Source organism: Amphiura filiformis, chromosome 11 (genome assembly GCF_039555335.1).
Source record: "Amphiura filiformis chromosome 11, Afil_fr2py, whole genome shotgun sequence".
NCBI lineage: Eukaryota > Metazoa > Echinodermata > Ophiuroidea > Amphilepidida > Amphiuridae > Amphiura > Amphiura filiformis.
The window spans coordinates 49,427,257-49,452,915 of record NC_092638.1 but is presented as its reverse complement, the minus strand read 5'-3'; the positions used below and the strand labels follow the sequence as shown (position 1 = coordinate 49,452,915).

General features: G+C 34.9%; 2 protein-coding genes across 2 annotated transcripts in view; one reads left to right on the top strand and one right to left on the bottom strand.

The window, feature by feature from the left end:
- LOC140164937 (L-serine dehydratase/L-threonine deaminase-like) overlaps positions 1-25,659 on the bottom strand; it is a 117,895-nt gene that overhangs the window by 73,617 nt on the left and 18,619 nt on the right. The gene's annotated exons all lie outside the window — the stretch shown is intronic.
- Positions 1,308-25,659, top strand: LOC140164936 (uncharacterized). The gene is given in 8 exon segments (XM_072188333.1): positions 1,308-1,430; positions 14,578-14,643; positions 15,223-15,288; positions 16,242-16,299; positions 17,181-17,277; positions 18,862-19,062; positions 21,972-22,673; positions 22,676-25,659. Coding segments are annotated over 4 exon segments (3,234 nt in total). The 5' UTR covers positions 1,308-1,430; positions 14,578-14,643; positions 15,223-15,288; positions 16,242-16,299; positions 17,181-17,210; the 3' UTR covers positions 24,940-25,659.

Below are 25,659 nucleotides of genomic sequence, written 5' to 3'. Positions count from 1 at the left end.
GCAAAGGGTGAATTACACAAAATGGACTGATTCAAAACAGTTATGGTTTGTCAAGTGGAAGTTGAAAACTTGTTGGGTCTGACAATATTTAGCAACATTTGATTCATGATTTTTCACATTTATCGCTACTTTGTCAAATATTGAATAAAAGCTAATTGAATGGTGCATAAAAAGTTGTAAGCTTGTCTTTCAAACATTTTGCAAAAAAGCTATGTACTAATAATGCTATATAGGTTTTTAGTCAAACAAGCTAATTAACAGCTAAACAAGACAAAATTGTGCTAATTTTGGCTATTCTTATAACTAAAAAAAATGTAAAAAAGACCCAGCATAGGGCTATGCAATAGGTATTGGCTTTCACAAATTTATGCATACAGGTTTGAAAGACAGGCCTAAAAAAATGTTTGATTGGCATAACCCGACCTACCCTAAAAATTAGCCCGACTTTTTTTTTTTTTAAAAACGAAACAAACAAAAGTTTTACAAAAATAAAAAAAATGATTTAATTTATCAAAAAAGAAGGAAAAGGTTTCAAGGTCTTTGTCAAATGCAATTTACAGCATTATATTAAAAAAAAATCCCTACTTCCTAATCCTAATTTTTTTTATGTTATGCCAATCAAACAATTTTGTTTCTGTACAGTTTTTTGTTAGCCTCAAGTTACAATGTCACAAATAGTTTGTTGACTCCTGTCAGAGGACACGATTCATTGACCCATATGGCAGTCAGCATTGTTGTATCAGGATGCATTGGGTCATGTGGTATATGGTGTGACGTTGCATGATTTCCTATTGCTATGTACTAGCTTGTACTGACTGTTATGGGCGTAAACCACCAAATAACTTCTCCATTGAAAAGCACGTAAAAATCAACTTTTTCAAACGGCGTTTTCTACCAGGCGTGACAATATTTGTCACTTTTTTACGTCATCCCTGTATTAATTAAGGACTGAAATTTTATTTAAGCTTCAATTTTGGGGAACTTTATAGAATCAGTTTTTTTTTAAAAATGTTGAAAAGCGACGCCGCTATTTCAACACCAAAACTAGCATTAAAACTTGTTCCGTTAGCAGTAATTCGGACAGGGCCTACTTTTCTTGTGAAATCGATTTGTATAATTTCATATCTATTTTAGTCATTAATAGGCTAGCATCTTTCATTTAAATCAGAACATGTCAACCTCACGAAGAACATGGTCCCTAAGGACACCACGTTGTCTCCAGTAGCCATATACGTTTAACCGGAACTCATCGCCATTGCACCTTTCGCGCAGTGATTTAGTGTAATACGCCCTTATAGGACAAGGACCAAACTGTGTGTGTGGCAGCGTGGGGTGCCATTTTAACCAGGAAACAAGTTACAACACCCTGCGGTCGGAGTACATCACCACTACAAGTTGAAGTTTACTTGATTAATAGTTTCCATTAGAAGGTATGATTTAATGTAATGTAATATTATAGAGCTAATATAGTCACTAAGGATATCTTTTAAATCCTATTTAAGGATATCCTTGATATGATCGAAGTATAAAGCAGTGTACAAAGCTGTGAAGGGAATAAGCCAAATCGCTATTGTAACTTCCGGTTTTTTTAGGACACTTTGCCCTTTGACCTATCTGGAAAATTCGGGTTTTGTGCGTACAAAATATAATTTAAAACTTGTTACTAGAATAAAAACAAACTTAAAAAACATTATTATTAAATGAATTAATTATTTAAATATTTTTAATGATAACATTATGACAATAATAAATAAATTATTAATAATTACAGCAATTTTCCCGATAGGTCAAAGGACAAAGTGTCCTAAAACTGCAAAAACTGTCCCACAATGCATTGCAAACTTCTAATGCCGATTTGGCTTATACCCGAATATAAATGTTTTAAAGGTCCGTAACCCGATCGACAGCATCATCCCCGATTTTTTTTCATTGTTGATGAGGTTTTGGTATCACATAATAGATACTATTTTTCATTACTATCCTGAAATTTGACGCCCAAGTCGATGTATTTCGAGAAATCATGAATCACAGCGGTTTTTACAGGTATACCAGTTTGTAAACAATGGTAAATACTTTGGAATTCTGGGAGGGAATTATGAATGAAATATCAGTCACCGCAAGACGGTGCGCCGTATATAGTTATGAAAACGTCAACGGTAAGCGTGTTGTGCTAAATAGCTCAATTGTCTAGCGCGTTTTTTTTTTACCCGAGAGGTACCCGGTTCAAAACCCGGTCTCGGAAGGGTTTTTTCCTCTCCATTTTACCCAAACTTTTTTATATTCATTTGAAATGTACATATTGCAAGGGGAAATATATTTTGTTTCCTTTTTTCTGAAACGGTACGAAAAAACCCATTTTCCGTTCAATACGGGCGGGCATTGTACAGCATGTCAGCATTCGTCATTGCCTGCCCAGAATGCAATTCACGTATACTAAGGCATTGGATTGCAAATGTGGCTATTTACTCTCATTTACGATGAAAATGCTCTCGCTTTTTCACAAAGCAGCATAAAGGAGGCGATATTTGATATTATTATGTAATTTTAAAGACAATCCATATCCAAAACCAATAGGGTTACCCCCTTTAAGTGTATGAAAAAAAATAGCCTACCTCCAAAAGAAAACCTATGATTTACTACAAGTTGTATCAAAATGATTGGTAGTCGGGCTCTCATTCACGCGCGGATGGGAAATAGTGTTCACTTTATGTTTGATACGGTTTCTAGACTGAAATTTTGCGTAGAACACGCTCCCGTAGTCCACTTTAATTAAAAATGTGCCCAAAGTGCTTTTACCGGGGGTGCCCCTACAATGGGGGTCAAAATTACTAAAAATGTATTCTAAGGTCAATGGTTGTAATTTTGGTGTCTAAGTGTATGTTTATGGACATGAGAAAGCCATTTAGACAGTTTACGAAATCCAAAATGGCTTCCTTATGTTCCAAAATTCAAAATGGCGGCCAAAATGGTGAATTTTAGCCAAACTTATTTGAACGGCTTTTTCAGGCTGATGGTGGTGATTTGAGTGTCTATGAATATGTCTGTGGACATGAGAAAGTTATTTACATAGTTTATCAAGATCCAAAATGGCTGCCTTATAAAAAAAAATCAAAATGGCCGCCAAAATACCGAAACTTATTTTGAACGCCGCTCTCGGGCCGATGGTCGTGATTTGGGTGTAGGTATATGTTTGAGGACATAAAACATTCATTTATATTGTTATGAAAATCCAAAATGGCTGCCCTATGCCCAAAAATTCAAAATGGCGGTCAAAATGTCGAATATTAAGTCTATATCATTTGGACGGCATTCTCAGGCCGATGGTGGCGATTTTGGTGTCCAGTTACATGTTTGGGGACATGACAAAGTCATTCAGCTAGTTTACAAAATAAAATAAAAAATTGCCCTATGGTCCAAAATTCAAAATGGGGGCTAAAATAGTGAATTTTACAATGTAGTCAAAATTACTTGAAAAGATATTAGGCTGATGGTAGCGATATTGGTGTCTAGGTATGTTTGTGACATATAGGCCCCTATAGTGTACATGACCAAATCAGTTAGATAGTTGATGAAATCTAGAATGGCTGCCCTATGCTAACAAAATCAAGTGGTGGCCAAAATTGCAAATTTTATATTGATTTTATCTTATTATTATATAGACATCCCAGCTATTGGGACTTAATTTTTGTTTTAAATCTAAAGTCGCCGTGTCACAATATAATTACTTACAAATGGAACATAGATGCCCAAATTATTCAAAATGGCGTCATTAACCAAATGTTAATACTAACTAACACTATAAGGATCACGTTTGATGTCCATTGGATTTAAAAAGGTAGTCCAAAGACAATTGAAAATGTTGTATATCCCGTAAAAGGTAAACTATTTCTATCTCTAAACCTGGCCATAATATGAAACATCTTAAGAGGACTTGTCCAGGAAAATAGACTTATTTTTCAAATTTGTGGCAAAACACAAAATCATCAATTTTCTTCATATTGTGTCAATCAATGACACTTTAGGGTGATGTATCAAAAATAACATTTATAGTGACACCAGCTTCTTGTTGCCATGGAAACGGCTAATTGTTCTTTTCCCTTAAATTGAGTGATTTTGGCAAAATTATGTGTAAAATTTTCTGTCAATTCGATATCATTCTGGAAGAAAGTTAGAGCGGGTTCATTCAAGTTGGTGAGGGTAGAATTTAGGTCCAGGTCTTGTCTGTGTTTCAGGACCTAAATGGGAACTGAGGGCCTTTTGATTCGGGAGATACCACTTTTTCTAAGAGGGGTGTTTTTTATTATAATTTTAAAAAGTACATAAAACCTGTATGGTTGAAACGGTTGTAAGTAACATGCCAACGCTTCCAATTCAACAAACTTTTGTTTCCTGGAAGATTAAAGTATGCTTTAAGAATTTATAGAAAAAATGGTTTGGGGAAATCATCTGTATGCTCACAGTGTTTCTAGAAATTTCCCTATTTTTACAATCTCTTATTTGTCTATTTCAGCCTATATTTGTAATATTAGCATTGGGAAAATTACAATTATTGGAGATTGTAAGCCTAATGTATTGCAAATATAAATATGAGATTACAGAAATATCAAAATGCTGAAAATACAGTGTTTCTATAGTATTTTGGTTTTAATCATTCATTAAAGTTCAAGAAAAATTAGTTCAGGGATAATCTTACTAGTAGAGAACCATTTTGCATAACAAAGTATTTTGGTAGCATTTAACAATTTATAAAATATTAATGAATAACAATTTCTCCAAAAAAGCAGTGTTTCTATTTTAAAAAATTGGAAAATTGCATTTTAAGTATTTTATATTATTATTATTATTATTATTATTATTGTTATTGTTGTTGTTGTTGTTGTTGTTGTTGTTGTTGTTGTTGTTGTTGGTGTTATTATTATTATTATTATTATCATTATCATTATCATTATCATTATCATTATCATTATCATTATCATTATTATTATTATTACATTAATTGAATTCGGGAAAAAAATCATTTTAATTTACCAACGGAAATAATGTAACCCCCTAATTTTTGATACCATTATATTTGGTACCAATGTATAGCTATGGGTCTCCTCTACCCAGTAATACCAAAATAAGTACAAATATTCCCCACACAATGTTGCTATGATGTCATAATGTGAGCCCAGCAAACACAAAACGTTTTCGACATCATTCGCAAAAGGTTATAAAAGGTTGTCAGAAAACGTTTAAATGTCGGGTTATATAAACATGATAAAGGGTATATTAAGAGTATAAAACATTTTCATAACCTTAAAAAACATTTTTTGATAATCTACTGCTCAATAAACAAAAAATGTTTTACAGAAAACGTTTCAATGTCGGGTTATATAAAGGGTATAAAAACGTTTTAATAACATTCCAAAAACATTCTTGAAAACTTGATACAAAACATTCTAAACAGAATGTTATTTTGGTTGAAAAAATATTTTAAGTAAAAATGTTTGCCCAAAATATTTTCAATAACGCTTTTAAAAACGCTTTCATGACCTTTATATAACCCGACATTTAAATGTTATTAAAAGGTTTTGAAAAAACATTTTAAGAACATTTCTGTGTTTGCTGGGTTCAAACATTTTAACATAATGTTATTTAAGTATTGACACAATATTTGGCAAAAATGTTTGCAAAAATAGTTTACAATAACATGTTTTGAAAAAATTTAAAAATATTGTTGTAGTGTGTTTTCATACAAAACGTTTTAAAACGTTATCATGACCTTTATATAACCCGACATTTTAATGTTATTAAAACGTTTTTACCTAAACCAAAAGCCATAATATAACTTATATAAAACGTTTTTAAAACGTTTTTGTGTTTGCTGGGAGGGTGCCCATGACAATTTGGGAAATTCTGCCCATGTACAAAAGTATATACGGTAGGAAAAATTGATTTTGGGCTAAAAATTCTACAAAAATTTAATTTTCAGTGAATATTCTCCTCAATATAAAAGGAAAAGACACACTATTCATGTAAATGAAAATCATTGATTTTACTGTACAAACCAATGGGTGCCTCACCAACCCCCTCTATAGTCATCTTTGACGATCGGTTCTACCCGGGTTCTACCCGGGTAAGAACATTTTATCACTAAAATGAGCGCAAAGGATGGATCTACGACTAGCTTAGGTCGTTTGGGCGCAGGCACATGTGTTTTTTATGACGGATAAAAAATGTTAGGAGAGGGGGTTGTTTTTCGCAGTTCTAGCTATAGGGTTAAAGCGGTTTTTAGTAGATAAACGGTCAAAAATTAAAGGTAGATAATTGGTATTTAATGCAAATCTAAATAGATGGTCAAAATATTGAAAATGTGCACATTTTCAGAATTCACCATATAAATTTAATAGGGCTAATGTCACAGAGCACTCAAACCTTGAGTGTTTTACTCAAAACATTTTATACTTCAAGAACATAATAACAAAAGTTTTATGAACATTCGGTAGCCTACCCTTGAAGGGAGCACACCATTAAATCAATGCACCATTTGTGTAACCCTAATGAGTTCCGGTAAAATACAAAAACTTTTTGAGGTATTTGGGCTGCCCTTTATACAAATAATCAGAGAGAGTAGCAAATTATATCTCAAATAAAGTGTAAAGCCTATGCATGAATTTGAGTTGCCTAAAAAGTCGCATTTTTATAATTTTCGAGAAAATAGGTCCGCGAAATAGTCTTGAGAGCATATCAAAAACAGTGAGGGCGCTGTTTAGTGCCTCGTACCTGGAAAACGAGGTGGAACTTCAGGCTACCCATACATTGAATCATATGTTAAACTTTCATCGATTTGCAATCGACTGGTTGTTATAAAATATCTCAAAAGGTGCCCAAAAGGCTTCAAAACGAGCAAAGAAGATCGAAATTTTTACACATATTTCAAGGGGGGATTAAGCCTATGAGAAACTGATATAGAACTTATAACTGTAGATATTGTAAATACAATCCAAATATTATTATAATAATGTCAATTTTAGTTGTATGCAGCTATTCATGACAAGTCAATATCAAAGTACGGTTTATTATTTATAGTTCATCATGAACACCATCAGTGTTGCAAGCATGCGTTTAACTTTTTACAGATGTAGTACATTTTTTGCCAAAAATGGCAACACTTACATGCGGAATGGCAACTCTGCTATTTTTTCTATATAAATACATTATACAAAGTACACTAAACTATTGTACACGATAATAGTACAATTTTATACAAGTATTCTATGCGAGAATCAGCTTTATGATGCACCTAAATCCATTTACAAAATTGAAAGTATGCAACATTTTCTGGCAACACCCTGTTTACCACATGATTTTCCCCAAACTAATTTCTTCCATTTTCAATGTAACAATGTCCCATCAAGTCAACCCTAAAATGACAAATCAAATGAAGCGTTACCATACGGGGTATGAAGCCCAGAAGTTAGGTCTAAATGGGAATATTCAAAATTATCAAAAACACCCCTATTTAAAATAAATGGTATAGCCCAATTCTGACCCCATTCTAATTTGTTATGCAATGTATTTGCTACTAAGCCTTCCATCTATATCGGAAAATTATAAGAAAATATTAAGAAATTTTATGTGTGAGGTACAGTTACTCTAATAAAAGGGTATTTTACTGCTCGAAAGTGTGACAATTGGTTAAATTGGCTAATAATGGAAAAATGTCCGTTACTATGGCAACAAGATATAAATTGTGAAAATAAAACCACCAGTGTTTATATGAGACAAAGGCCTCTTACCACTCAACTTATAAGGAAAATCTATTTTTGGCCGTTGCCACCCAAAAGTCGAATTTCCTGGACAAGTCCTCTTAATAATCATTATAACGAAATAAGTAAAGTGATAAACCCTAGAACTAAGCAAGGGGTTGTACCATATACCACCCCAAAGGTTTTTCATCCGCCATAAAAAAAACCCACACACGTATTTACGTCCAAACGACTTAAGCTAATCGCAGATCCATCCATTGCGCTCATTTAGTGATAAAATGTTTGCCCAAGCACCTTACCCGGGGGTAGGACCGACCATCAAAGATGGCCATGGGGTGGGGGAGGTGAAGCCCATCGTGATTTTCATTTCACTCTTGTAAGATTATTCCAAGATATATTGACTTTTTACTTGTTAGCATGGTTAGTTAGGTTGAAATAGTCATTTCCTTTTATATTTATGAGAAAATTCGGTGAAAATCGCACTTTAGATTTAAAATCGTAGATTTTTTTGGCCGAATCTATTTTACAAGGGTGTGCTCACATTATGACATCACTGGAGAGAGTAAACCTATAGCTATTATTTGGTACCAAATATAACGGCATATGACGTTGGTAATTGAAAATTAGGGAGTTGCAACACCCCACCCCTTTGTAGTCCGTGTTACAAAATATGGCTCAGTAGTTCTAGGGTTAAACTTACACACGTTTCCACTTTCGATCTGTTATGAGTGAAATTAATGTGCTAAAAGTGGAAATTATTGTTTATCATCTATCCTTGCTCAATGGACACTCGCCTTTATCAGAAGGATATCAGGTCTTGGTCAATATTATTACCAAACAAGCGAATGTGATGAGGAAGAAACGCCTAAAAGTTCACTCCCTCGCAAAGGCTCCTTGACCATGCAGAAAATCCACGAAATGTCATATCCTGCGAGTAATATTTGTCGCAAATGGCATGGTTAACTGCTTTTATGGTTTGTATAAACAGACATATCCTCTCAACTACGGCTGGTTGCTTGAAAACGGCATCCCTGGACGAAGGCTCAGCACCCCTATAACGATTGTTCTACGATTAGCCCAGTTTGCCTTGGACATGTGCTGAGCTACACCAGTTAAAAATGGTGAGCAAGACCAATCTATAATTGTTGGATCACAGTCTCATTTCCTCAACCAACCATCGGAAGAGGAAGTAACATACTGAGAGTTGCATTTACACTCGATTTTTTGGCTGATGAAGGCGTGTGTCCATGGGAGAGGAGAGTACAGATATGATGAACAATAATTATCACTTTTAGTAGATTGGACATAATATTAATTTAACTCATAACAAATCAAAAGTGGAAACATGTGTACGTTTAACCCTAGAACTACTGAGCCATATTTTGGACCACGGACTACGAAGGGGGGGGGGGGTGCCCCTAATTTTCAATTGGATTTGGTACCAATGTATAGCTATGGGTCTCATCTATCCAGTGATACCAAAAGAAGTACAAACATTCCCCACATAATATCGCTATGACGTCATAATGTGAACACATCCTTGCATAATTGAATAATATGAATGCACAACCCACCGTAGTCCATACTTTGGCCAAATTGAGTTAAGCATGGAAAATTGTTGCTTAATACATAGGCGTATCATCTTACTATAAATAGGGGAATGTTGTATGTATGTATCTATCTATCTATCTATGCTATAAAGGCTCCAGTTTCGATCCAAATGTCGCCAAATTCATACGGAGATCGAGGAATATACGGGAACGTGTTTAAACTTTATTTGGTTGAAAACGGTCAAGAATTGGCCTCAAAATCAGTGAAAATGTGGTCCGTTGCTATCCAAGGTAAACAAAAAAAGCAGTCAGTTACTAAGCTAGGCCTGCTTGGCCGCACGGGCGTATCTAATGCCAAGCCGCTTACAGAAGCGCAGCGATACCGCCTGGGTAACGCAGCACTACGCCATGGCACGCGTAAACGACGCAGAGTCACGTAATGAATGATATTACGGCTGAACGACCGTAGCGTAATAAATACGGGAAACAGATGTGTGTTAAAAAGTACAAACAACATGAAAAGGTAGGCCTACTATAAATAAAAAAGAAAACAAAATGAGGACAAACAGGCTGTACGAGTATGTGGGTTATACTTAGTCACAAAATGAAACCGGGAATAAAATAGGCTAAAGAAGGAAAGAAAGAAACTCTTCAGGAAATGTAAGGGGAAAAAAAGCTATAATAAAATCAGGAAGTTTAAATAAAAAAGCTATTAAACTGAGGACAGAATTAAATAAATAACATGAAAACGGAAATCACAAGCTATGCAGCAAATAAAATAGAAGCTAAGATGGAAATGTAAGAAAGGACATATTTAGAAAATAACGGAACGGGTTGAATAAATAAAAAACATGGTAACGGAAAATCGGAAGCTTAGCAGAATTTTTTTTAAATGGAACAAAATTGGCCCATGTAGAAAAAACTAAAAAGAAAGAAAGAAGTTAAAATGGAAACGTAGGCTTAAAGAGGGTCAGGTTCAGATAAATAAAATGATTCTACCTGTTCAGTAATTCCTCCTGTTTTAGTGAACGCTCCCATTTACTCATCTAGCGGGACCCGCGCGTAGCGCGGGTGTCCCGCTAGTATGTATAAAGGTTGAACCTAAATCCACCCTCTACGTGGGTCTATTAGCATGTGAAATCCAACATTGCCTATCCCCGGCATGTATGATTGGCATGTATGTACACATTTTGTTTAATAGTTTTCTCAAAATAACTTTCGATGGACTTGGGTGGGTTTTGTATGCATGTATTAAATTCTGGTTATTTACAAAAGTATAGGCAAAATTGATATTCTTCCAAAAATTCTACGAACATGCGATTTTCACCGCATTGTCTCCTAAATATAAAAGAAAATGACTATTTCAACCTAACTACAAGTAAAAAGTCAATATATCTTGGAATAATTTTACAAGAGTGAAATGAAACTGTATTTACTGTAAAAACCTATGGTGGGCCTCACCCCCCCCCCCCTACGGTCAATCATCTTTGATGGTCGGTCATACCCCGGGTAAGGTGCTGGGGTAAAAATTGTATCAATTAAAAGAGCGTACAGGATGGATCTACGAGTAGTTTAAGTCGTTTGGGCGTAAAGACGCATGGTTTTTTATTATGGCGGATGAAAAACCTTAGGGGTGGTATAACCCCCTACGTGATTATTATGTTTCATATTATGGCCGATCTTCAAATACCCCGGTTTAAAGATAGAAATCGTTTACCTTTTACGGGATATACAACAGTTGGCCACCTTTTTAAATCATAATAGATCAATGGACATCAAATGGGCATCTATGTACCAATTACAAGTGATTATATTATGACACAGTGACCTTAGATTTAAAACAAAAATTAAGTCCCAAGAGCTGGGGTGTCTATGATAATTATGTGAAATCAATATAAAATTTGCAATTTTGACCACCACTTGAATTTTTTAGCATAGGGCAGCCATTTTAGATTTCATCATCTAAATGTCTTGGTTATGTACACTATAGGGGCCTATATGTCAGAAACATATACCTAGATACCAATATCGCTACCATCGTCCTAAGAATATCTTTCAAGTAATTTTTACTAAAATTCGCTATTTTAGTCGCCATTTTGAATTTTGGACCATAGGGCAACTTTTTTGGATTTTGTATAAAACAAACATATAACTGGACACCAAAATCACCACCATCGGCCTGAGGATGCCGTTCAAATGATATAGACTAATATTCGACATTTTGACCGCCATTTTGATTTTTTGGGCATAGGGCAGCCATTTTGGATTTTTATAAGCAAAATACATGACTGTTTCATGTCCTCAAACATATACCTACACCCAAATCACGACCATCGGACCGAGAGCGCCGCTCAAATAATTTTTCGCATTTTGGCGCCATTTTGATTTTTTTTGTATAAGGCAGCCATTTTGGATTTTAGTAAACTATGTAAATAACTTTTTCATGTCCACAGACATATTCATAGACACTCAAATCACCACCGATGGCCTGAAAAAGCCGTTCAAATAAGTTTGGCTAAGATTCACGGCATTTTGGCCGCCATTTTGAATTTTGGAACATAAGGAAGCCATTTTGGATTTCGTAAACTGTCTAAATAACTTTCTCATGTCCATAAACATATATTTAGACACCAAAATCACCACCATTGGCCTTAGAATCCAATTTTAGTAATTTTGACCCCCATTGTAGGGGCACCCCGAAAAAGCACTTTGGGCACATTTTTAATTAAAGTGGACTACGGAGCGTGTTCTACGCAAATTTCAGTCTAGAAACCGTATCAAACATAAAGTGAACACTATTTCCCATCCGCGCGTGAATGAGAGCCCGACTATGGTAGCTGTCCATTTCCAATTTTTGTTATTTTGGTTTATCCTGTAGCTGAAATTTAGTAGGAATTTTGTTTAATATTCAGGTTTGAAAAGTCAGGTGACATTTTGTGGAAACAGGACATTTTTAAGGAATAACTTCCTTTTAGGTTTTGATCACAAAAACTATATAACATATATCATAAAAAGAAATCTCAAAAAATTTCAAAGATGTTTACAATTACAGGCCTAATTAGAGTTGTTCCTCCTTCCACCTAGTGTCCAATGTTGGAGTGCAGTATGCTCATCATCACCATATGTTCTAGATCAGGGCTCCAGAAATAGCGGCGCTGCGTGCCACATGTGGCGCCGTGAGCTTCCCGAGTGGCGCTGGCGCTTTAGATTTAAAAATAAATAAATAAACAATGCGATTCCCATGTTATCCTTGTAAAGACAGGCTAAAATAGTACAAAACGTTGCACCAAATGACGTCATTTGCACCTCAAATTAAATAAAATCGATATCTTCACAGGGGGAAACCCCCCTCTGACTCCCCCGCGAATTTGCAGCCATTGAGTGGACCTTTGCTGGGTTTTTTTTTAATTTCATGTGGCGCTTCAACAAATCTATTTGAGGAAGCCTGTTCTAGATTGATGGGGAAATGGGAGATCAGGAAGAGGAACATTGAGGCAACACTTAGTTTGAACACATTTATTCTGAGCTTCTACTTTGTAATAAAGAAGACCTAAAAAATTGTTTAATTGGCGTAACGTAAAAAAAATTAGTGTAAGTAGATGGGGATTTTTTTAACTTTTAAAGCGGTATAAAATTCTGTTTAATAAAGGCCTTAAAACATTTTCTTCTTTCTTCTAAAAATTTTTTGATTGGCGTAACATAAAAAAATTAGGGTAGGTAGGTAGGAATTTTTTTTTACTTTTAAAGCTGTATAAAATTGTGTTTAAGGTTGGTCTGAACCCTGGAATTATGGAAACTTTCGGGCCTCATAACTTCTAAATTGTTGGTCTAAAGTATATAAAAGTATACATATTTAGAATGGCAAAGACTTGATAAGTTCATCTGAGAGGTCAAATTTGGGCCAAAATGGCACTTTTGGCCCAAAATCCCCAAAATAATGGTTTTTGGCCCACTTCTTTTTTGTGCACCGTAACAAAAAAATTCTTTTTTCAGGGAATATCTGCGTCGCAATGTTTTGTTTTGATTTTAAGAATTTGACCTTAAAATTTACGACGTTAAGACATTATCATTCGAAATCAACAAAAGATATTTCAGCAGTATATAGTCTCATTCTTTCTCTAGAATGTTTTGAACACGTATGTGAAATAGCTTCAACATTGGTTCGCTGCATAATGGTAAAACAGCCTTGACCTAAAAAAAAGGCGAGAGGTGCCATATTTGGATTCAGGCTAAATTCAAAATTGGTATAAAACGCTTGGTTTTTGATCGATTACAAAAATTCATTTTTGACATTAAAAGAAATTGTGTCTGGTGTGAATTACACTACAATTTTTATTCCTAAGGCTCTTTGATTTCTTCAAATATTTCTTTACAATGATAGAGTGAATACCCTGGCCCTCTATAATTACGCACAAAAGATCGCCACCCCTTAATAAAGCCCTTATAACATTTTTCTTCTTTTTTAAAAAAAATTGAATTTATTATTATTTTTTAAATATTTTTTGCAACAAAAAAAGAGAAGAAAGTCAGGGTCGGTCGGGTTACACCAACCAAACAACCTTTTTTAGGCCTAATAATAATGTGATTTAACAGCAGTTTATCTGGTATTGAATGATCAAAACTGATTAAGTATTTGTTTCAAACAGTCCTATTATCTTGTTAGAATATTGTTTGAACAAATTTGAGACAATGATGATCGCAAAGGCAGAGCAAAGCAATATGTCTGTTTGCTTGGCACAGTGGAAGCTTGCATGTAATATCTTGAATCAGTAAACACATTATTTTGTGCTGTGAGTGAATTTTATGATATCACCTCTCTTCATTTATATAACAACTTCTCCAAATTGCAACAACATATCTCAAAAAAATGAACAAGTATATATAATATACTCTAAGGGTCATCCAAAAATTTCTGCCTCGACCCTCATAACTGTACATGCTTCTGCAAATAGTAGCAGCCCTTATCCTTGGGTCATATTCAGCTGCCAAACTGTTTTATTATTTCCATTTGTTGTTGGCAAAGTAAAAATGAAATCAGGATTCAGTACAGTTGAAGGGGAGAAAATGTACTAATTTTAAAATGGCAAGCTGGGGGGGGGGGCAACTTTTGGCACACATTCATGGGGCACCCTTTAAATAATATTATTACTGGTAATTGAGAACAAAAGGTAAGCAGAGTATGGTATATAATATCCATTGCAGCACACATGTAAGTGAAGCAGGAAAATCACTTTACAAGCTCATATTACCATCTATTTGTGTGATGATTCTTTCAGATCCAGAGGGTATAGGAAATGTATTTGATTCAACAATTCACTCCTCGACCTATCAACCGTTGAAAGGTGAGCATATTATTTGCAGTCTACAATTTGATATGATACAATTTTATTTCAGCAAAAGGAAAATACAATAAAGGAAAGTTAAAAAAAGTTATACTAGGAGCCATGGAAAAAACTCATGGATCGAGAGCCACAGACCCTTCAGATGAAATAGAATTCAGCTAGACAATGACATATCTATAAGAACTGTATTTAATACAATGGCGTATCATCATAGGGGCACAGGGATTAGAAATTCCCAGACGAAAATTGCCAAAAAACAGATTGTGCCCCCCATCAGACCCTGTGCCCCCAATCATAGTTGGTGACCCCAATATGTTGACCCATGCTGTGCCACTGATTTCGAGGGGGGGGGGGCAAGCAATTTTTGGCCAGCTGTTTTAAAATCCCCCCCTCTCCGGAGCTCATAATTATTGCACAGCCCCTTAATTACTGCCATTTCCATTCACAAATATTGTTACTGGTAATTGAGAACAAGAGTATGGTATATAATATCCATTGCAGTACACATGTAAGTGAAGCAGGACAATCACTTTACAAGCTCATAATATTTACCATCTATTTGTGTGATTCATCTTTCAGATCCAGAGGGTATAGGAAATGTATTTGATTCAACAATTCACTCCTCGACCTACCAACTGTTGAAAGGTGAGCATATTGCAGTCTACAATTTGATATGATACAATTTTATTTCAGCAAAGGAAAATACAATAAAGGAAAATAAAGGAAAGTTTTTAAAAAAGTTTATACAATTAAAGAAAAAACTCATGGAGAGCCACAGACCCTTCAGATGAAATAGAATTCAGCTAGATAATGGCATATATCTATAAGAACTGTATTTTTAAATACAGTGGCGTAGCGTCATAAGGGCACGGGGATTAGAAAATCCCAGATGAAAATTGCCAAAAACAAATTGTGCCCCCAATCAGAGCTGGTGACCCCCAATCATAGTTGGTGACCCCCAATATGATGACCCATGCTGTGCCACTGATTTGATATCAATTAATAAATTAACACAGAGACTAACTAGACAAGACAAGGCATAGTGTTGACTGTGTATTTTGACGACATTGTGGTCGGACAATTGAAAAGGCTGATCTTCTCAGGGGCATATAACGGGTGGTGGATGAAGTCCAGGGGCCCGAGGGTTCAGGGGCCCCAAGCAAAAGTGAAAAGGTTAGGGATAGGGCTAATAAAGGAGATGTTAAAAGTCCCCAATACTGGTCCTTGTCCATGCCCAAAATGGCTCTTGCTACGCCCTTGCTTCTTCTTGTGTGTCATATTCAATAGTGAATTCAATTTACATTTTCAATAATAAAATCATTCGCATAATTGTGACGCTATGTGAGCGCATATATTTGCAATTAATAGCACATTTATATATGACAGCAAGACAAGACAAGGACATACTACAAGACAAGGACATACTGAACAAAACTACAAAGGTGTAGCTCTAGGAAGTTTAGTAAATTAGTCCATGAGACCATAACGAGCCAGCAAGGGAATTTGAAATGAGAAACAGTGGCATTCAAAATAAGATAGCAAAACTATTTTTATCATAATGTATTAAAAAAAGTCTATTTGTATGATTTATCTTTCAGATCAAAAAGGCTCATCAAGCAAAGTATTTCCTCAGTCCACCAAAAGTTCTGCTGAAAGGTGAGCAAATCATTTGTAGGTCTACAGTGAATTTAGTTGACTGATCAAAAGAAACTTTCAATTAAAGCTGTCAAAATAACAAATTGTCTAAAAAGATGCATAAGATAACTTTATATCCATCAAATGGCATCAAATAAACAAAACATGATGGGGATGATGCATCCATCAAATTGGCCAATTTGGCACCTCCTAAGGGTGCCACCCAGGGCATGTGCCCCCCCTGAGAAGCAATGCATCCATCCCTTTCACAAATAAATACAACAAAATACACTGAACAACATACATATGGACTTGGGTTGTAACCCGGAGGTTGTAAGTTATATATGGTCATTTCCTGTCAAATCTGGGGAAATGTCACGTTTCTGTGTGCTCGCTAAATTCCTATGGGTCATAGACATTAGCAAAACAGAGATGATGCATGAAAAAAAGTCTGAGAAGTGATGCATCGATCCCCTGTACAAAGTATTATGCAACAAAATACACTCAACATAATACATGCATGTACTCTAAACTTGCGATATAAGTTATAAATACTTATTTCCCATCGTATTTAGCACAAAATCTGCGAAATTCATTGCAATGTAATAAAATAAATTGTGCAGAGCCTAAATCATTTACAAACTTAAAAACACATGACACTAAGCAAATCAATATAGCAAATATTAAATTCACTGATATTTTGACCATTTTGTTAACTTTGACATCATTCGGCAAATGGGTTCATAACATTGCGACACTTGAGTGACACTTTGTTTATAAGCATATTATACAAAACCAAATATATATTTTGTACACAATTTTATAGTCAAAAATCTGCCCACTATTAAAGCTACAATAATATATTTGTACACTTTTATGCATAATATTGAAACCCCATACAGGTGTATGGTGGACGAAGATAGCCGTTCAACATGGCTGAAGGTGGAGCAGTTGATGACAATCTGACCCAAGAATTACAACCACATGCTGGACAGGGAGGTATGTGTACAGGATTTAGATGATTAAAAGCAACCAATGTACGTCTCAAGCCTGCTTAAAGGAGAATATTATTGATGAAAACACATTTTTTAATCTGTTAAAAACGTAATTATTGAACACATATACACTGGTTTTACTGAAAACAGGATGATATTTACCACGACATCAAATAAAATGTGCCGCTTCCCACCATTATCGAACGTGCTGATGTACGGTGATGTCATAGCTATTTAAAAGCTCTTGACGACGTCACTGTACCCACACTGAAATGCATGAAATAAAATCTAAATATCACAGGGCTGGAACAAACACGTTTTATTTGATGTTACGGTAAATGCTGCTCCTTTTTCCAGTAAAACCCGGGAGTAAAACTAGTGGATATGTGTTTAATAATTATGTTTATAACTTCTAAAAGAGCACTATGTTTTCATCACTTGCATTCTACTTAAAAAATCTATTCAGTGATGATGATACCTTCACCCATTTGCCCATTTCCTTGAATATTCTTGTGCAACAAAATGAAAATGTACTTATTAGCCGTTATTCACAAATTATAGTTATGATAGTGGGGGATGTAGTGCACAATATAGTAGGTTATTGTTTGAAACTTGTGAGACGACAGAATACATTGCTTTATCAATACTTCCACTTCCTGCCAGTAATAAAGTAGCTTTTCATCAAGTAGAGACACAAAATCAGGGAAGGTATTTTTTTTATTTATTTTTTTTATTTGCTTCATTTTTTGTAATATTGAAAAAAATATATGTGTAAAAAGCAATTTTGTCACTCTATTCAGTAAACAATTGCACATAATGGTGTATATTGTGTTCAAGAAATATATTTTGATAAAATGAGAAAACCATCCCTAGACTTTGATGATAGTGCAAAGAGTTTACATTTTGCTTGAATATTTTTTTTGTGCAATGTTGTCAAAAGCCAACTCTGAGAAATGATTTAATAAAAAATGGTCAAATGGTGCACAAAACATTCTCATATCATAAATTACATTTAATTTAAATAATCCATGCTTTAGGCCAAAGAAAAAAAAAAAGGTTTGTCTCAAAGTTTGCGCGGGCATTTGTAAAATCGCGCAATTTGAAAAAAGGAAATGCCAAATTTTTTTATATTTAAAAAAAAAAGAAGTTTTTCCAGATAAATTTCAAAAACCATAAAAATACCAAGTCGGGAATAAAAATCGCATTTCTCATTTGTTTTTAAACCACTCATAAGGTTTGAGACAAACCTGTTATTTTTTTTGGCCTTAAGACTTTCACGCTTGTAAAAGATGTATCTGATGCATGGTCTAAATTGTTTTGTTTACACACGTTTGTTGTCGTTAACAATATACCAAATACGACTTTACTACGTTTGACATACACGCAGGTTCCCGCCGCATCACGCAACAACAACATTGTCATGCACACGTATGTACATTTTAGGCTAAGCGTTGCTATGTGTACTCAAATGCCTAGCAAATGTCAATCAAACTGCTATGAAGCGACTTCACATTTTATACAGGGATTGAATACGAATGTCACTGCCCGGATTGTAATCAATTAAACAAAGTTAATTTCTTTATTACAGGTGCTATGGTAGAAACTAGTGGACAACAAGCCCTCATACCATCTATTCAAGCAGAAAATGTCAACTTGGGACAAACTCAAAATGTTGTTACTGGAGACCAGACATACATGCAACATGTTGAAAGAAACATTGAAAAGAATATTGAAACAAACATTGAGAAACAAGTTGTGTATAACATTGGCAATCAGGGAAATAAGAAAGGTAAGTTGTTTAGATAGGAACTTAAAAACATATGTACAAAACAAGATTTTGTTGTTGTAATTTTTGTATTATTTTCAGTGCCAGAATACAAGGTTCAAATCCCAAACTTAGTTTGATCAAATCAGTTGCAAAGTAAGATGCAAAACTAAGAACTATATTGAAACAGATTGATCAGGGCTGGACCTTAAAATTTTGAGGCACTAGCCAGTGACAACTTGCTTGTAGAAGGCAACCAATAATTCGTCGGGTGTATTACATAGTGTCGTATGTTGATTTTTGTCATTTTTATGAAAATTGGCCAATGTATTTTAAATAGTGAGTAGTATAATATTACCAAGATTTGAAGTTCAAGTTTGCATAATTAATTAGATAATTAATTATGCAAATGACGGATGTTGATATATTACATTACCCGACGGTTTACATAGTGGCGTATCTAAATACATACGCACTATGTAAAACGCCGCTTACTCGGAAAAACAAATAAATTGTACGGCGATTCTGTCACATCCGTCACTATGTAAAAACATTATTTTTCAATTTGAACGTACGTAATTCAATATTGTTCATTGAAACCTACATGATTTATTGACGGATGTTGATAACTGGGTATAAACCAAAAACTTTTACGTAGAGCAGATATTCAATGGATCATTATTTTAGTAAAATATCACTTTTAATAAATTTTTAATGGTTCGAGTTGATTATTTAGAGACATTATTTTAAAGCTTTAAATTATGAGGGATGACTAAGTAATAGAAAATGAAAATATGATCCTTTTTAATGAGTAGGTTATTGAAAGATGATCAAAATATGTTCAGAGGCGTTTAGAGGCGGCTCCAAATTTACAGATAATACAGTGTAAATTGGTAAAAACTGAATACAATCATTGGCGTTTTGTAAAAAGAAGTTACAGCTTGTGTGATTAGCTATATCATGAGAGTGAGTACTAGTAAGATCAGGAGTAAATACTCAAATACAATATGCCATGTATGTCGTGGGGACTCGTGACGAGTCGGTTTTATCACGAAAAAAGCGTTTAATAATAATCGTAAAGACCCGACGGATGCTTCGAAGTCCTTCCTTAATCCGACTTTTTTGCGCAAGACATAGTGACGGATGTGTGACGGATGTCCATAGATCAACACGAGAGACCAGATTAGCGTCGCGATATTAGCTGATATTGGCGCAAGACATAGTGACGGATGTGTGACGGATGTTAGGGTGCAACGCTTTTCACGCTTTTACATACTGACGATAACTTTGTAATCATTTTACTGATTTCATAGCGAATAATTCTTCATGTGACAGATGTTTCAAGATACTTTAGATACTAGTTTTTTAAAATACAGCAACTTTTGGAGGACTTTACTTGACAGTGTTCTGCTATGGTTGATCACAAATCGGCGTACTCTTTAATCGTGTCTAACTCAAAAACTTTTTTCTGGCGAAGTTTAACATCCGTCACTATGTAATACACCCGACGAATTGTTTGCCTAGTCTTAATTTAGTCATGGGTCCAAAGGATCCAAAGGAAATGTCTTCCAAGCTCAGCAAGGAATTGGAGTCTTGTCAACAGTGGCTTATTGACAATAAGCTGTCTCTTCACTTGGGTAAGACCGAGGCCATTCTGTTTGGTTCACACAGGAAATTGAAGAAACAATGTGATTTTAATGTCATGTGCAATAATGAACCTATCCAATCTACCCAATCTGTTAAATATTTGGGTATCACATTAGATTAGTACTTAGTACTTACAAGCTTAGTTTCTTGATCAAAAAACTCGCAAAACTTTAGTGTCTGCTTTGATTCAGTGCTATTTTGATTATTCTTGTTCTTCTTGGTTCTCTGGTCTTTCTAAAAAACTCCAAAATAAACTTCAAGTCATGCAAAATAAAATTGTTAGGTTCATTCTTGGTCTGGACTCACGGACACATGTTGGCCAGACTGAACTTGATAGGCTTGAGTTTTTAAATACTGTTGATAGAGTTAAACAATTGAAGCTTAACCATGCTTTTAAATTTTTAATAACATGTCTCCAGATTATCTGAGTGACCATTTTATAAAAGTAACTGAAAGACACCGGTATAATACCAGGGATAGCCACCTCAATTTTGTTGTTCCAAAGTTTCATGGGCAAATTGGGAGTACCACCTTCCAATACACTACAGTCAAGGCCTGGAACTGTCTCCCGAGCAATATTAAATCCATCAATGGCTATGCCAACTTCAAAAAAGAAGTAAAAGCTCATCTTGCTACAAAAGCAAGATCACAAGAAGGGGGTAGTTCTAGTACTTGACTGTTTCGTTTGTTTCCTTCTTTTGTCATTGATGTTGTCCCCTTTTAAAGGACCCCAATGGAAATAAGCTTCCATGGCTTTTTGGGCTATCCTTGGTCTTATCAACATGCTTTCTATAAATATGTCCTGTTTATATTCTTATTCTGTTTTTATAAAATGTATATAAGTATTTTCTATATGTGCCTTTTAAACTGTCAATTGTTGATGTTGATAAGACTAAATAAATATGAAATGAAATGATATGAAATGAAATGGGCCCATTGTTTCATTTGCTTGATACAAATTGCATTGGTATGTTTTCCAAACTCAAACATCACAAAATCAGATTAAATTGTTCACAAATATTACTTGATTTTTGTGCTTGTTGTGTTCAATGTCATCAATGCCATAAAGACTGGTTAGGTTATGTTAAAACTATGATCATGATTGCATTGCATTGTGGGCTTTCGTACGTATCCATCAAGACCTGAATATGTTGCAAGTGCTTCAGAAATTGAAAGGCTGAAGGCTCAATTGATCCAAAAGAATTCTGACTTGTTTGATGTTTCCAGTTCTGCTAAAACTGATCTTCATGTTCATATATTATTCTGCATTTGTGCCCATTTTACAGATATTCCTGACTTTGATTTAGAATCTGTGAGAAGACAGCTGAAAGATGAATACCTAGAAACAAGAGGTAAGCTGCCACTGCTGCCTGGTATGCCAGATGAGTTTGCCAAGATGGAAGACATCTTTGTTGACCTGGACATCATTGAAGAAGACAAGAAACCATCTGGGGTCATATCAAAGAAACTCAAATCACACGATGACCTTGTATGTATTGAACGACAAATAGAAAAGGGTGTGAGGAAAGAGAGTCAACTAGTTAAGCGTATTCTAGTAAGGGGAGGACCTGGGGCTGGAAAATCATCAACAATATCCAAGCTAGCATATGATTGGGCATGTGATAAACAAGACTCGGCTATTTCCAGATTTCAATTATTGTTTGCTATCACAATAAATGAAATTAATACTAATACTGATTTGATTGATATCATACAAGATCAGCTTTTGCCAAAGGTTTCAAGACAGGGTCTTGAAGATTACCTCCAATCAAATGCTAGCTCTGTAGTTATTTTGTTTGATGGGTATGATGAGGCTTCAGAGCACTTTCAACGAACAAAAGATATCAAAAATGTATTGTGTAGCAAATGGTTGGCTGAAACCTGTGTAATTGTGACCACAAGGCCTAATCAAGTGGGTAGTTTTAGTGGCAATTATGGTTTTTATCTTCAAGTGGAGATACAAGGGTTTTCTGGTGATGATAGAAAACTGAATATGTTCTAAAGTTCATGGGAGCTCAAGAAAGCAATGCTACTGCCTTTATAAGTCATCTTCATGAGTCATCACGGCTTGAACAGCTTGCATCCATACCTATCATCCTGTCCATGTTGTGCTTGCTCTGGATTGAAGATGGTAAACTTCCATTAACTGTAACATCTTTGTACAAAGAGGTAATTATGCATTTAGCAAATCATGCAAAGCATGCCAAAAAGAGTAGCAATGTCTTGAATGATCAGAAGTGGATTGATAGGGTGCTTGGTTATGTTGGTAAAGTAGCCATTGATGGATTGTTTGAAGATAAGCTTGTATTCAAATCAAATGAATTTGAGGACACGTCGCTTGAAGAAGCTTGTTCATTAGGCATAGTTACAAAGGAAAAGAAAAGATCTAGATTTAGTGCCACATATCATGTTACATTCCTGCACAAAACATTTCAAGAAATATGTGCTGCTTATTACTGGATTAAGTTGATTGATACAGATATGGAGAAATTCAAATACTATCTGAAACAAGTGACCAATGATAATATATTTGAGATGGAATATTTGTTGCGGTTTGCTTGTGGGCTGAGTGTGAAGGCTGCTGAAGTCATCATGCCCCACATTATACATCTTATGTGTCATCATGACCAATTAAATGATAAGTATGGTGAGGATGTTGAAGATATTTTTAAAAATGTTTGCCAGCAAATGCCTCTTTTTCTGCTGTATGAAGCAGAATCAAATAATGCAGAAATAGGACATTGTAATGAGCTTCATATGCAGTTGAAGCCTTTGTTCAAAACTGTGAGGGTTAGTTCACTAAGGTTGGGATCAGATGAGTTTCATGAAGTAATCACTTCATATATTTCCTCACAACAGTTAAAGAGTGATAGCAATAGTAATAGACATTCTTGGCTAGATGATGTTGAAAAAGTTAGAGTTGATATATATGTTGATGATGATGATGATGATGATGATGATGATGATGATGATGATGATGTAGACATGGTATCTAACTTGCTTTGTGCAATGTCAAAGGTATCCATATTATGGGTTTATTATTGCTCATGTACATCATTGCTCAATGATTTATCATGTAATTTCACTACCACCTCACTCTCAGAGTTGCATTTCAATGCTGTTCAATGTGATGCCAATCAATTTTCACAGTTTCTATCTACCATACCATCTCTGACTAAACTTGTGTTAAACAATGTGACATTGCATGGTGAATTGTCAAGTGCACCAGTCCTTCCAGCACTGAAGGAATTACACATTGATTCACGCTCACAAGCAGCATGCAAAGCAATACTGAGTGGGTTATCCCAAGCAGCTGATATGATTGAGCAACAAAATATGAGTCAATCTCACAGCAGTGAGAAATCAAATGCTGTGGAGGCTTGTATGCCAATAGAATCATTAAAAATAGAATGGACATATCTTGAATCTGATGATGTATGCAATTTAGCAATAGCTATAAAGTATATGTTACATCTCAGAATATTTGCTTTGCCAACTCTGAAATCATTTATCAAATGTTGGGGAGTAAATGACTGCGACATGTTGTTTGATGCATTTATTGAAGCTTCAAAGAATATGCACAAGTGCAATCACAAGAACCAGAGTTGTTCAGATGTAAGACATGATAGGTGTCTGTTACTTGAAGACCTTGACTTGACAGGCAATGTAATAGGTGATTCAATAGACAAATATGTGAAGGCTTATGTGTTCATGCCACATCTCAGATGTCTGAAGTTGTATTGTGTAGCATTGAAGCCCCATCATTGTGAGAAACTATTCGATGGGTTTATAAAAGCAGGTCAAACAAGAGATGGTGGATTGGCATTGGAAGTCCTGGTTCTATCTGGTAATGAGATAGGTGATTCAGTGGGAAAACTTGCCCAAGCATACAAGTACATGACTAGTTTGAGATGCTTACATTTGCAGAACACAAGACTGAATCCATCTCAGTTTGCTGTGTTGTTTGATGGGTTTATTACAGCAGGTAAAATGTTAACACATCAAGATGAGACAAGTAGCAATATACAAGGTGATGCATCAAGTACATCACAGAGTGGTTTGAGAATAGAAGATTTGGATTTATCAGAAAATGAAATAGGTGAATCAGTAGATAAGTTGCTTGAGGCACTCAGATATATGCCTTGCCTCAAAGAGCTTGATATGCGACTTTGTCAGCTGAGTGAGGAGAGTAGGGAAATGATAAGCAATGTTTTGAAAACAAAAGACAATGGATACTATAACTGGAGCAAGTAAACGCTTAACAGTTCTCAACCTGATGTAGATATATTGGGGATTTTGGATTTATGTTGTATTCCTATGTTCATGTTACAAAGGCAATAGAGTTAGCAGAAAAATTGGATTCCCTAATATCACCATTATTAATTAGAATCCTGAAAAGAAAGGGAATCATGGTGCTGTAAATATTGAAAAAAATCTTGTTTAGGATATCTAAATCAGCAGTCTTGGAAAAGATGTGACAAATCTGCAGAAGTCTTGGGTCCTATAAGGGCAATTTTAATCATATCCTGTTTTTGGGAAGTTGTTGCATAAGGCTAAGAAAAAAAACAGTTGTTTGGTTGTCCTTGATCACCTTGTGAAAGACAGGGTCGCTCGGTATGATTTTTTAAAGGTTATAGCCAAAATAAACTTAAACCAAATTTTGATCTTTTATTATTGTATTACTTCATTCGTTTTTAAGCAGATTAGAAATGTAAAGAAAATGTTAAAATTTCTTTTTCGAATGGCAAAATCTCTGAAAGAAAAAAAATCTCTGAATTTCAAAAATTAAGGCCGGTATTCTTTTGTACAGTAAAAACTTTATTCCAGATTTTCAAAATAAGGGTCGGTCGGTTGAGGCCAACCAAACTACTTTTTTTTTTGCCTAAGCATAAGAACCCAACAATGGTGATTCATAGCTGCACACACCTACAATGTCTGCCCTGTTAATATGAGTGAGTTTGCTTCAGTAAAAAC